Source organism: Salvelinus sp. IW2-2015, linkage group LG33 (genome assembly GCF_002910315.2).
Source record: "Salvelinus sp. IW2-2015 linkage group LG33, ASM291031v2, whole genome shotgun sequence".
Classification (NCBI taxonomy): domain Eukaryota; kingdom Metazoa; phylum Chordata; class Actinopteri; order Salmoniformes; family Salmonidae; genus Salvelinus; species Salvelinus sp. IW2-2015.
The window spans coordinates 15,089,087-15,101,307 of record NC_036872.1 but is presented as its reverse complement, the minus strand read 5'-3'; the positions used below and the strand labels follow the sequence as shown (position 1 = coordinate 15,101,307).

General features: G+C 43.0%; 1 protein-coding gene across 1 annotated transcript in view; it reads right to left on the bottom strand.

Annotated features, from left to right (window-relative positions):
* Positions 1 to 12,221, bottom strand: part of LOC111958140 (hemicentin-1-like) — a 76,307-nt gene that overhangs the window by 35,451 nt on the left and 28,635 nt on the right. The window contains exons 20-25 of the mRNA XM_023979324.2: positions 12,087 to 12,199; positions 11,335 to 11,494; positions 10,977 to 11,136; positions 8,907 to 9,034; positions 8,517 to 8,768; positions 6,266 to 6,349 (exon numbers count right to left, since the gene is read on the bottom strand). Of these exons, the coding sequence (XP_023835092.1) occupies positions 6,266 to 6,349; positions 8,517 to 8,768; positions 8,907 to 9,034; positions 10,977 to 11,136; positions 11,335 to 11,494; positions 12,087 to 12,199 (897 nt within the window). The remainder of the gene's footprint in view (positions 1 to 6,265; positions 6,350 to 8,516; positions 8,769 to 8,906; positions 9,035 to 10,976; positions 11,137 to 11,334; positions 11,495 to 12,086; positions 12,200 to 12,221) is intronic.

Here is a 12,221-nt window from a genome sequence, read left to right as displayed (position 1 = left end):
CTGTACCATCTCTATTTACAGAACATATCCAAACACCAGAGAGAGAGGAGGCTGTACTGGAAACTAAACACATATTTCATCCCCCGTCCAAAAATACTAAACTCAGGGGACAAAGAGGAACCACAGAGAGGAACCAAAGGTAATGTTATCACCCAGTCCCACGCAGAGCACATGTTTACACTTTAGAACACTGACTCAATTTTATTATCTCATTGCTGTGAGAAAATGCATACAGATGTTCTGTGTAAAAGTAAAAACATCTCATTAAAACCTGTTTCTTGTACTTATCTGCAGGGTCCACTACGTTTCCTTCGATTGTCTCTTCCATGTGTTTTTTAAACAAGTACTTGTCTTCCACTATTATTGGGCATTAAGTGTTCCTGTTGGTAAAAAAATAATAATTTCCTGATGGTAGAATCTCCTTTCATCTTCCCATTCAACATCCATGCAGACAGATACATTTATATGAAACAATGGGTGATGAACAAGCTATTGTTTCCTAGTTTCCTTGGCAAGGCTCCTAGTGCTGCTGCCTGGAGCTGTGACCATCTCTGTGAGGGATCCTTAACAGGTCCTACTAGTCACCCCAAACAATTCCAAACAGGTACCCAAAAGTACCTAAAATAATCCCAAAGTACCCAAAACAACTACAAACAACCACAAACAGGTACCCAAAACAACCCACAAGTACCCAAAACAACCCCCCCAAAGTACCCAAAACAACCCAAAAGTACACAAAACAACCACAAACAGTTATCCAAAAACAACCCAAAACCACTCAGAAACAGGGGTAACACTTCACTTGGATAGTCCATCTGTATCGTCCTAGCTACATACTATCAGCAACATAATTTGTAAGTCGCTCTGGATAAGAGCGTCTGCTAAATGACTTAAATGTAAATGTAAATGTAAATTTCAACTAATTATCTACTAACCCTAACCATAGCCCTAACCTTAACCTTAACTCTCATCCTAACCCTAAACGTAACCCTTACCCTAACCCTAGGCCTAACCCTCTTAACCCATACCCTAACCCTTATTCTAAACGTAACCCTAACCGTAACCTTTGTAAGCAGTTGCTTAACATCAGATAGTTTGTTGATAGTATAACCATCTGTAGAGCATCTATAAATGGACTATCCAGACTATCCAAATAAAGTGTGACCCCAAAAGTAACAAAAACAACCCAAAACAAACACAAACAACAACAAATAACCCCAAACCACCCCAAAACAGGTAACCTAAACAACCCAAAAGTCGCAGAAATAACCCCCCAAAGTACCCAAAATAACCACAAAAAAACACAAACAGGTACCCGAAAGAACCCAAAAGTACTTAAAAGAACCACAAACTGGTAGCCAAAACAACACAAAACCACCCAAATGATCAGTTCAGGTTCACGTTTCAGTTTGGTATGTGATATATTGGGTTCAGGTCAGGATTCTATATCGTCAGGATAGCAGAAATAATAAAAGCAAAGTACAGTATGACTGAAATAGTAGATATTGGCAAAAACAAGCTGCACTTCATATACAAAAGTATGTGGACACCCCTTCAAATTAGTGGATTCGGCTACTTCAGCCACACCCGTTGCTGACAGGTGTATAAAATCCAGAGACAAACATTGACAGTAGAATTGCCTTACTGAGGAGCTCAGTGACTTTCAATGTGGCACCGTCAAAGGATGCCACCTTTCCAACAAGTCAGTACGTCAAATGTCTGCTCTCCATAAATTCTCTACAGGATCGGTGTCCCGACCTTGGGACGGTTGAGCAAACATAGGCTAATATGATTAGCATGAGGTTGTAAGAAACCCCAAAAATTCCCAGGACATAGACATATCTGATATGGCAGAAAGCTTACATTCTTGTTAATCTAACTGCACTGTCCAATTTACAGTAGCTATTACAGTGAAATAATACCATGCTATTGTTTGAGAAGAGTGCACAATTATGAACTTGAAAATGTATGAATAAACCAATTAGGCACATTTGGGCAGTCTTGAAACAACATTTTGAATAGAAATGCAATGGTTCATTGAATCAGTCTAAAACTTTGCCCATACACTGCTGCCATCTAGTGGCCAAAGTCTAAATTGTGCCTGGGCTAGAATAATTCATTATGGCCTTTCGCTTGACGATGGTACAAAAAAAAAAAAAGAAACGCATGTTTTTTTATGTATTATCTTTTACCAGATCTAATGTGTTATATTCTCCTACATTAATTTCACATTTCCACAAACGTCAACGTGTTTCCTTTCAAATGGTATCAAGACTATGCATATCCTTGCTTCATGTCCTGAACTACAGGCAGTTAGATTTGAGTATGTCATTTTAGGCAAAAATTGAAGAAAACGGGGCTAATCCTTAAGAGGATGATTTTGGAATGAGATGTTTGATGAGCAGGTGTCACATACTTTTGGTCATGTAGTGTATGAACATGTGGATATAATTATTTGTCTACTCTGGTAAATGTGTATGTGAGTGAGTGCAGATAGGGATATTTGTGTGTGTGGGTCAGGGACAGGGTTAGGGTTGGGGTCAATTCCGTTTCAGTTCAGTCAATTGACCCTTCGTTAAATCAAGACCCAGAATTTTGGGCAACCAATAGTAGATCTCCAATGGATAGCAACCGTCGTTGAGTCCGACACCTCGGACAAGCTCACATTTCAAGCACATGAAAGCCAATGRGACCTATGACAAAACAGAGTTTTCATAGAAAACGTAGCTCAATTGATTAAATGTCTAAATAACAGTGAATGCACCAGGCGTACTTGCTATTGTGATTCCTGAAATGCAGAGGCTGTTGGAGTATTTTTCGAATCCGGAATTGACCACCAAACATTGCTAATGCTAGCTAGCTCTCTAGCTGGTTAATATAACTTGTTTTCTCAAAATGTATGTTAGCTAGCTAAATTAGCTACAGCATATTATGAATACAACTATCATCTGCTGTCGACATCAGGATACAACTAGAGCGAACTAGTTAGGTCCATAAGTAGTTAGTAGTAGATTTGACCCCATGCCAGTGCATTCAGAGCCATCTAGTTGCTAGCCACACTACAAACTTAATTGTACCAGCTTCCCGTGAAGCAATTTTAATGACAGTCCACCACAACATACCCGATAGTCTCCAGATAAGCAAGAGGTAGTCTGTGTTTCATTTATTGTGTAAAAACACAATTTGAGATGATTGTGAGGGGTTTTCTCCAGTAGTTTGAATGCTCTGTGTGTTACTCTGGGTACGAAATAGATAAGGTCAGTGTGTTATCACAGGATGATAGCCTAGCTTCTTCTGAGTCGATAGAGCTATTACTTTAGCCAATAGAGCTTGCCAGCTTGTAGTCCCAAAAAACAGAAACGAGTTACATCTGGTTCGTTCAGCCCTTCCTATGGGTGAAATGATGGGGAAAAATTGGGTTTTGGGATAAACTGCGAAAATAAGGTCTGAGATTAACACAGGCTTAGAAGATTTTATATGTATTGTTCTATGACAGGGTTCCCCAGGGTTTTATTTCCCCCCCAAACATTTTCTGAGCAAAAATAAATCAAAATGTGTATGCGGAATTTTTATTGTTGGGACATAAAAGTCTGTAAAAAAACACCAGGAAATCAGCTCAATGTGATTTTAATTTAAGAAATCTGTTCCCAAGTACTCCCACGCATAATAGAGAGACACGACGTGATCAACGTTTKAAATTATTATGTTTTAGTTAAACATTATATATTTTTGGCCTTCTTGCGGTCAATTTGAAGTGTACAAATGATTTGTAATTATGTTCCGGCCCCCCGACCATCCGCTCAATAATTTGTTTTTGCCATGGKGCAGAGATCATTCTTGTAAAGTTTTACATCAAATTTCTTACAATTCTATACAATTTGCAATAGGGTATTGAGACATTTTTGCAGTTTTGAAGCTAATTTCCTGCAATCAAACACATTTTTGTAATGACTTATGCCATGTTAATATGATATCTAAGTGAGAATGACTAACAAAATCAATAGGGGCTCCCTGAAGGTCGGGGCCCCTGAGCACGTGCCCTGCGTGCACGGTCAGTATTCGGTCATGATTACTTCAATCAACTAACTACCAATCAAAAATTGTTAGCTGACATGGCTAATTCAGTGACTGTCAGTGACTGACATAACAAGGGAAAAACTTCTGATGCACAACCACATTTCTAAATTGCACCTGGTGTATTCTACTATTCTTACGCGCAATAGTAAGTTGAGACCCCGAATAAGTTCCATTTTCGGTCGGGGACCGCTTATGTCACTTATGCCTGGAACCAGCCCTGAATATCAGTCAGTCAACTTTCTTAATTATGAGGCCTTTACRTGCTTGTTTTGATCACATACATGCTTCAAAATTCACAAACAGTGACGTTAGCTGATAAAGATTATCTCATAGAATAAAACGTAGAAACTCTCCTAAGTCTGTGTTTATCACAGGCCTTATTTTCGGCATTTATCCAAACCCCCCCCAAAAAAACATTAATTTCCCCGTAGGCTTTGGCCAACGAGCCATCGCGGAGTTAGTGCCTACAAAAAGACGGCATTACTATTGTTCTCTGTAGACCGCTCCATTCATGGCAGGAGACCAGGATTGTGTCAYAGTTTACAGGAAACGTCACTGATGATGTTTGAGGGACCTGGATTATCTCTAATGTGTAATCAAATGGGTCCATGTAGCCTGTAGAGGTGAACCACCAGCCCAATCAAGCAAGCTATTATTGACCTGTCTGAAACATGAACCTGAATTTATAATTTGGGTGGGTTTGTGTTGTTTTGGCTGGCCGTTTGTAGTTCTTTTGGATGATTTGGGGTACCTGTTTGTGGTTGTTTTGAGTTGTTTTGTGTACTTTTGGGTTGTTTTGGGTACCTGTTTGTGGTTGTTTTTGTTGTTTTGTGTACTTTTGGGCTGTTTGGAGTTCCTGTTTGGGGTTGTTTGGTGTTGTTTTGGGTTGTTTTGCATATGTTGGGGTTGTTTTGAGTACCTTTGGTTTCTTTTGGGTACTTTTTGGGTGCTTGTGTGTTCTTTTGGGTATTTTGTGACTTTGCGGTACTTTTGGGTTGTTTGGGGTACTTGTTTATGGTTGTTTGGGGTTGTTTAGAGTTGTTTTGGGTACTTTTGGATTGTTTTGGGTTGTATTGGGTACGTTTAGGTTGTTTTGGGTACCTGTTTGGGGTTGTTTTGGGTTGTTTAGGGTACTTTTGGATTGTTTAGGGTACTTTGGGGTTCTTTTGGGTTCTTTCAGGTTCATGTTTGGGGTTGTTTGTTTTTTGGGGGGTTGTTTGGGGTTGTTTTGAGTTCTTTGGGGTGTTACCCTGTAATGGTAACAGTGTGGCTGCCTGTCTAAGCTGTACAATGAGGGCAAGTGGAGCCAGCCTACTCAGTAGAGGAGTACCCCAGATATCTCTGTCTATTATCTGCCAGCAGCAGCCTGTAATTAGGATTCCTCTCCCAGCAGGCCCCCTCGCAGAGCGGAGAGGAAAGCAGATGTGGCCCGCTGAGCCACATCTTCAGGCAGAATGATGTTCCAGCTGCTGCTATGTCCGTATTAGCCCACTCCTCACCTTCTCAAACATGCCCGTTACCATGGCACGGCTCCATACAAACAACTCGATACTGGTGCCCTGTGTATATAGCCAAGTTATCATTACTCGTTGTATTTTATTCCTCATGTTATTATATTTATATTATTTCTCTTTTTTTCTCTACACATTAGGAAGGGCCAGTAAGTAAGCATTTCACCGTTAGTCTACACCTGCATGTGACAAATCACATTTGATTTGAACACCTATTTAAATACCCTATCAACAAGAAGTTCAATGGGCCCACGCATAAGAAAGAATGCTCAAACACACACACATTTTCTCAGCCATGCTGCGTGCTACCTCCCCCTTCACCAAGATGTTAAAATAGAGACAGAAACTGTATTCAATAGAATGAAAGCACACCATAGGGATAGCAGGGGTATTGAAACACACATTTGTTTCCACAGACAAATGAAGCCCTATGGAGAAAGCAGAGCAATGCCTTGAAGGTAGCTAGATAAATCCACACCTTGTCCTACATTTAATATGGAGCTAGCTCTGGGAATGATGAAACAAAACAGTTCCATCCAAACATTACCAGAAAAAGATTCACCGGATTTGTTCACTTTGGTCAGGCTGTGTAAATTGTGTATTTTTTCTGACACCAGACGTGTTTCCCTCTATCGCAAATCACCCCGGAAAACATACATAAATAAATCTTATCCTACCTTCGGCGGGGCAGGGGATGGTGACCTTGCTGTTAGACACTTTCTCCATGATGGCATCTCCAGGCTCAGCGAAGGACGGGGCCTCTGTGTAAAGGATAAAGGATATAGCATTAGGACAGCACAGGGAATAAGACAAAGGGTTTATTTAGCGTCATGGGTTATAAAGGCTACTGTAAATAATATGTGTCAAAGTTAGGTTGAGATTTCTATAAGATATAGGCTTGATTTTAGTGTTAATGTTCAGCTAGAGTAGTAGGTAAGACATGAGTGCTAGGGTTAATTCTAGCGGTGGGGTGAAGATGTTGTACTACTGACCCTGACAATGTGAGTCATGTCTCCTTTGACCCCTACTCACTCGTTAACCTCCAGCTTTGACTTCCTCTAATCCTTCCCTCAGCTTAAGCTGACCTCTAAGGTCAAATATCCCCTCAATCAACACCCACTAACCTACTGACCCATGCTCTTGTCAAATAGAATGGAGTTTATAGGGCTGCTTGTTTAAAGGACMTCACGCTGCTTGCTTAGCGAGTACCACTTCCTCCGGATTCAGCTCACACGAAGCTCGAACCCTGGACCTCTGCCTTGTTAGCACACGTGACCACCCTCCTAAAGCATCTTACCAGTCGGATCCAAGTGAAAAGCTAGCAATTCGCTGGAGCAAGTGGGACACTTCAGGCTGAGGAGTAAGTTGCACACATCTCCAGAGGCGTCATGCCCATAAGGGGTACAGGGTCACGTGCCCCTTCAGATTTGTCTTGTATAAAAAATATATATATATTTTTTTTCTCTCTGTAATACTGTACTTATAGCCACCTAGCAATTTTATGAAGTTGGCTTTAGCTAGCCCAGATATGTTCCCATCTGACAACTTCACAACTAGCTGACAATAAGCTATTTCAGCCTATCAATCAAGTTAGARTAGTTAGCTTGTCTAACTATCTTAGCTGGCATGCCTACTGGCAAGGTTGTTAGACTTTAGAAAAGCGAGCAGTAACTAAATGTACTGAATAAGACTTACATTCCTTTCAATCTTTTACACAGATTTGAGCAAAGATGCAGAGAAGCATGTTTAATTTCTTWWAAAAAAGAACCACCAGTCAGGAAGATGGAGACAGCTCAAGAGGAATGCTTAGATATGCAGAAAAATAAGCCTAGATTGCAGGAAAAAGGTTAAAAAAAGGTAAATTCTCACATTTACAAACGGGGGGCCTAGCCCCCTTCCAGACCACCACCCAGCCATAAAGTTCTTTGTGCCTCCTCAGATTTTGGGGGTGCATGACACCCCTGCACATCCCCATGAGCTGCACTTTCATTGTGACCATATGATGCTGCTTCCAGAGAAAGCACCTCCAAAGACAACTGTCCTTGTCTATTCTGTCTTTTACCATATCAGTCCCGAGAGCCCAGCAAAAATTGGTGTATAGAGATATATATAGAGATATTTTTTAAAGCATTCATGATTTGCGTAAATGAAATAAACTAACTATTACTCTTGTTAAAAATATGAAATGGTATTATAATGTTCTCTTCACCAAATGTGACTTGTTTAGGACTCGAAACTAAAAGTTTAGGACTTGAGACTTGACTCGAGACTTGACGGTCTTGACTCGGACTTGCCTGTCTTGACTTGGGACTTGAGTGCTAAGACTTGAGACTTACTTGTGACTTGTAAAACAATGACTTGGTCCCACCTCTGCCATGTCCTGTGATTTCCCATGTAGAAGAACCCCTTACCTTCTAATGGGTCTTGTGTAGCTTGTGAACATCATAGAGCAAAACATGTGCGTGTTGGTCTTAGCTTTTCATAGATAGTTTGTAGCTCAAACCATTCGGACTCTACAGACATTTTTCTAAAAAGACCCGGCCCCGGGCCCCTTCGGGATCCGCCCTTGTCACACAAACACCGCTCTAGCTCAGCCTCCGTTAGTCACAGAGACTTGGTATCTACGGTTGCAGACTAAATAGACAAATCCAATGGTACAACCCAGAAGCTCAAACTCACAATGTTAAAAAGGGTTTAGAAGTCCAAAACATTCCTCAATGTAAAACTGGAAAATATCTGTTTTACGTATACTGTTACAGTCAGTTCTGTGTGAGCCTTTTTCAACACTATTGACAATGACACTATTGTGTATCAGTCTGTGGAAATTGTTCGAGGAGTGCTTGGGCTGATCTGATGAATGGATAAATAAATAGATGTACAGTATATTAGGAGAGAAAAGCTGCATCATTGATGAATCAGATGCCTCACCTAGCACCTCCAGTTTGACCTCCATGGTATCCTGTCCAGCAGTGTTCTTGGCCACACAGCTGTAGGTGCCCTGGTCAGTGAGGCTGGCCCTGTGGATTCTGAGGGCTGCAGTGTCCCTCGCCCCGACAGGACGTCCGTTGTGGAACCAGCTGATCTCAGGGCTGGGCTCCCCCTGAACCACACACGGCAGAACCACCGTCTGGCCTATCAGCGCCTTCAGCAGGGACGGAGCTGCCTGGATCTTGGGCTTAACTGGGAAAGAAACAAACAAGATTTGTGTCTCATGATATCTATTAGATGCATGACTTCATCTTGAACAGTGAAGTGAAAAAGGCTGTCAGATCTCAAGTTCACATAGCACCTACAAAGTGAGAATCCATAACGAGATACCTTGTATGTGTAAATTGTAGTTGAGGGACACGTTGCCGGCTGGATTCTCTGCTGAGCAGGTGTAAAGTTTACTATCAATCAGTCGGACATCGGTGATCTTCAGAGAGCCAGAAGGCAGCACAGTGAACCTGGACATGGAGAGAGGTCAGAGGTCAGGCTGAGTATAACACTGTTACTCACAGTGGAGTCACACTGGAAATCCTCAACCCTGTTTACGTTTTTGTGAATATGTGTGAGTGTGTGCATGTGTGCGTGCTGTACATGCCTGTGTAGTTCTGGCTTTTATAATACCATTCACATTGCATAATAGTAACTGAACTTCTCAACTGAACTGAAATCCCCAGCAGAACTACACCCAGCTGCAGAAATGGATAATATGCACATATGTAAACAATGCTCTGAGATTTATACGTTTCTCTGCTAAGCAACTAAAATTATATCAATAACATGTTTGGAAATGATCTGGAACCACAAACAGCCCTATATTTCAACACTGCACATGTGGCTGAAACACTCTGCCCCCCTACTGCTCCAAACCCAACCAGTAGCATACATCATAGAAACTGAATGACTGGCGCAGCAGCGGTCAGTCTCTACTGAGAAGTAAAGCAGTTCTAAGTCACCTTAGTAGAGAGCAGGGAGCTGAGCACAAACTGGAGACATGGACCCAACATACAGCCTCATCTGTGTATACATGCTGACTGGGACAAATTGGGCTTATCAGAGAGGTCTGAGTGCAGCTCCCTAGCCTCCCCGACTGACCCAGTGTGGGCTAGCGCTCTTCTACTCTCCAGCTGTGCTATCTCTCGCTGTTTTTTCTCTCTCTCTCTCTCTCTCTCTCTCTCTCTCTCTCTCTCTCTCTCTCTCTCTCTCTCTCTCCTCTGCTCCTCTTTCTCTCTCTCTCTCTCTTCTCTCTCTCTTTTGCTCTCTCTCTCTCTCCTCTCTCTCTCTCTCTCTCTCTCTCTCTCTCTCTCTCTCTCTCTCTCTCTCTCTCTCTCTCTCTCTCTCTCTCTCTCTCTCTCTCTCTCTCTTTCTCTCTCTCTCTCTCTCTCTCTCTCTCTCTCTCTTCTCTCTCTCTCTCTCTCTTCTTCTCTCTCGCTCTTCTCTCTCATCTCTCTCTCTCTCTCTCTCTCTCTCTCTCTCTCTCTCTCTCTCTCTCTCGTTTGTCTGTTTGCAGCGCTGGGGCCTGCGGTGGAGGTGGTGGAGAAGAACAGGGCTACGGCAGCAGACACTCAGAACACCCACTGACTGAGTTATTCAAAACAATCAGTTTCTCCCTGCTCACACCGGCTGGGCCAAAGGATGGGGGGCAGATAGACTCCTGGATGGAGAGAATGCATCTGTCCGCTCCAGTGCTGAGGGCTGAAGGGGTTGTTGGTGGAGGTGTGTTATTCTCATCAGACAGCCAGGGCTGGTAAAGAGTAAGGAGAAGACATGCTCTTTTATGGCAGAAGATCCACAGGGGAGCCAGACGTCAAACAGGCTGTACTATTTTATCTTCTTCTGTCAGTCTTCTCCCTACTTCCCGTCTGCACACCCCTCCCCCTCTCMTCCCTCCCTGTCCCCCACTCCTTCCTGGCCCCACATAAGCATCCTCATTCCACCACTACCACAGCTTCAACAGCTTCAACAACACTGTCATACAGTTCCTCCAGAGACATAGGGACTGGTCATGTGGGTTTCACTGTCATCTCTAGTCTGTGCCCTATAGACAGACTCCACCAGACAGTGAAGCCTGTGCTGAGTGACCACAGATTCAGGGATGAGAGAGTCATGTGTAACCATATGTTCTTCCTCAGAGAAGTTGTTCCATACGACTACACACACGCAACACACAGCCCAGCGCCAGGCTGCTGCCTCTGCCGCTTCAAAAGGCACCACTAAATCCAACAGTTAACGTCTGCTTTAGATAGCAGCCGGATTCAATCAGTGTCCCTTGTAAAAGGTTGGTCAGTTAAGTCAGGGGTAAAGTAATCGCCTTGGTATGGTGAGAAACTTACCTTTTATTGCCTATTACCATTTCACTGCATTGTTGCTACATTCTTATGTAACCATGGGTCTTCCTCTTACCAGGCAGTGACTGGAGGGATTGGCTGGCCGTTCCTGCTCCATGTGACCAGAGGAGAGGGACTGCCCTGGACCTCACAAGGGAGGATGACCTCAGAGCCCACCTCAGCAGCCAGTTTCACCGTGTTCTCCTCACCACTCACACCTACGATCTTAGGCTTGGCTGTGGGAAAGGGAAACATTCTATTTTTACAGAGGCAGGTCTGCTCTTAAGCATACAACTTTTTGTAATCTAAACATGTCAAATGCCTTATGATTMTTTTTTACACAGTACTTCCTCTATCAATGAAACACTTTGGAGAGAGGCCATTGACATCACGCACTGGACAGCCTTTGCTGTAAGTTAATGTGCAGCCCTTACTGTTGACACTAAGCTTGATCTCACGGCTGGTGTAGCCCACTGCACTGGTGGCTGTGCAAATATATATGCCTGCATCTTCTGCAGTGGGGTTGAGGATATGGAGGAAGCCATCAGGGTCTGACTGGGGGGAGGACCTGTCTCTGGGCATGGGCTCCCTTCCCTGAGGGAAGAGCAGGCAGAGTGAGGCCCAGATACACACTCAACAGCACTGGGACACATAACTAGGCCAAAGGTTCAATGCCCAAATTCACTTCTGATGCTTGCTATAATTACAGAGCCGAGCCCCCTTCCCAAACTAAACTCTCTCTCTCTCACGCACGCACGCACGCAAGGACACACACACACACACACACACACACACACACACACACACACACACACACAGGGTACTACTTCCCCTTCTTTTTTTAACACAAAATGACTTTTGCAGACTCACTTTCACCTGACAAGAATATAAATTTACTTGACTCTAGTGTATTAATCTGAGAATGTATGGAACGAGGCTATGAATAAACATTCCTTGACACAGGCAGCCTTATAATATATACACAAGTGTTATATTAGTTTAAAGGTTATTTACATGATGTTAGTGGCCATTCATCTTAAGATGGATGGGCTGTGATTGCAATCCCCACTAGATTCCCTTGTGCTAAATTATGCGATTTGTCAAAGGCCATTTGTCACACGTATGATGGAGCCAAAACCATCATTAAAGAAAAAATAGCTTCAGAGAAGAAAGCATAGCATCCTACCTTGGACCAGACAACAGTTGGCTTGGGAACTCCGCTGGACTCACATGACAGGGTGATGGCCACACCCTCGTTGGCTATGTAGTGGTATGGACCAGCGCTGATCTCTGGGGGCACTGGGAAAGTAGGTCACAAGTA